Source organism: Pholis gunnellus (assembly GCF_910591455.1).
Source record: "Pholis gunnellus genome assembly, chromosome: 4".
Taxonomy (NCBI): domain Eukaryota; kingdom Metazoa; phylum Chordata; class Actinopteri; order Perciformes; family Pholidae; genus Pholis; species Pholis gunnellus.
Window position 1 is genome coordinate 18,052,973 of NC_136530.1, and position 1,621 is coordinate 18,054,593.

Consider the following 1,621-nt stretch of genomic DNA (forward strand, 5'->3'; position numbering starts at 1 on the left):
ATAGCAGTGAGTGCATGCACTAGATGAGTAAGTCTGCTCTACAAGAAATCATGTTTACTTGAATCAAATGTTGTGGACATTTTAAAAACTTTTCCTTGCAATCATTTTGATTACCTTGTTTGTATTCTATGTGTTTTTCACAGGGAATCATGATAATGCCGAAACTCTGGAATCTCCTTCTTGCCTATGCGCTGATCAGTTGTCAGATATACGTCTCACAGGCAGCTCCATCCAGGTGAGAGTTATGGCATTATTCCAAAAATAATGAAATATATTAACCTTGTAAAAAACATTGCGATTATTTGAATTGTGTTAATTATTTGAATGTGTTCAAAACTATTTCTGCAGAACAGTTTTCCTTGTTTGCCATAACTAATCAAATATGTTAGATTTTTTTATTTATAAACTTAATTTCCTCAAAATCCCAAAGATCAGTTTGCAAGCTTATAGATGTAAAAATGCTACTACGTTCATGTTAGCTTTTTAAATGAATTAAACCAATGTTGCAGAACCGGAGAGACTACTTGATCAAATGTTTATTTTCAGAACTAGTAAGGAGACAATGTCAGGGGGAGTCACACTATCGAATGATGATGCCCAAAGGTTACTCAGCGCTATCAAGGAGTTCATGCAGATAACTTCAGATGATCAAGACCACCAAACAGCTGATGGAAACAGGTATGGCTTTTATTATTTGTAGGTATTATCGTAGTATAGTTAACCCTGATTATAATACAGTTTAATAAAGGCTGTGGTATCTATCTATCTATCTATTTATCTTAGCAACATATAACACACTTTTGTTTATAAGCCCAACAGCTCCAACTTTGGTCTTTATTCTTTTTTACCAAGGTATTTAGTGAAATTCATGTAAAACTACTCTTTGTCATAATCCCTTAATGCATGGACTGCAGTTCGTAATTCATCCATCCATTTATTCAGTATAATAGTAAATGATGTGCCTGAAAGAAAGTGTCCTTGTCATAAAACTGAAGAGAGCATGATGTCAAAGAACAGGAGAGAACATGCATGATAGATATCATAGAAACTGAACACAACTCAACTACAATGAGATATCTTCATATGCCTGTTGAATCTGTTAGCATGCATTTCAAATATTCATTTAACGCATGACATTTTAGAACATCATGCATGTAATTATTCATATTTATGTGCATGCCACAGTTACTGTAAGCCTGTTTCTGCATGTTTGCTTCTGTTCCTAACAGCTTGGATAGACCCATTTCTAAGCGCTGCAGCGGCTTAAGCACTTGTGTGCTGGGCAAACTCGGCCAGGATATTCACAAACTCCAAACCACTCGCACCGACGTAGGACCAAAGTCGCCTGGCAAGAAGTGAAGTCTCTCTGAGCAATATGAAAACTACGGCAACTCATACAATTAAAACTGTCATTTCTAGCCCACTCTATTCTTCTGTCTGTCTGCGTTAACGTTTGCTCGTTCATCCAGCTCTGTTTTCATTCACAAGTCTGCTGATGCATGTGGATCCTATTTGTCTGACTAACTTCATAGAAACAGCCTTGCTTTAATTTTCCACTGGCAGGCATTAGATTTCGACAGAGACTTGAAAGCTCCAAAAATGGGGTTACTAAGGTAGTTCT

General features: G+C 36.5%; 1 protein-coding gene across 1 annotated transcript; it reads left to right on the forward strand.

Moving 5' to 3' along the window:
* On the forward strand, window positions 1-1,359 carry LOC306695024 (calcitonin-1-like; the record flags this gene model as incomplete). The annotated part of the gene is made up of 4 exons (XM_079158122.1): window positions 1-27; window positions 144-235; window positions 547-678; window positions 1,230-1,359. Exons 2-4 carry the CDS (start codon window positions 150-152, stop codon window positions 1,357-1,359), a joined length of 348 nt encoding a protein of 115 aa, XP_079014248.1. The 5' UTR covers window positions 1-27; window positions 144-149.
* Window positions 1,360-1,621: the final 262 nt, after the last annotated feature.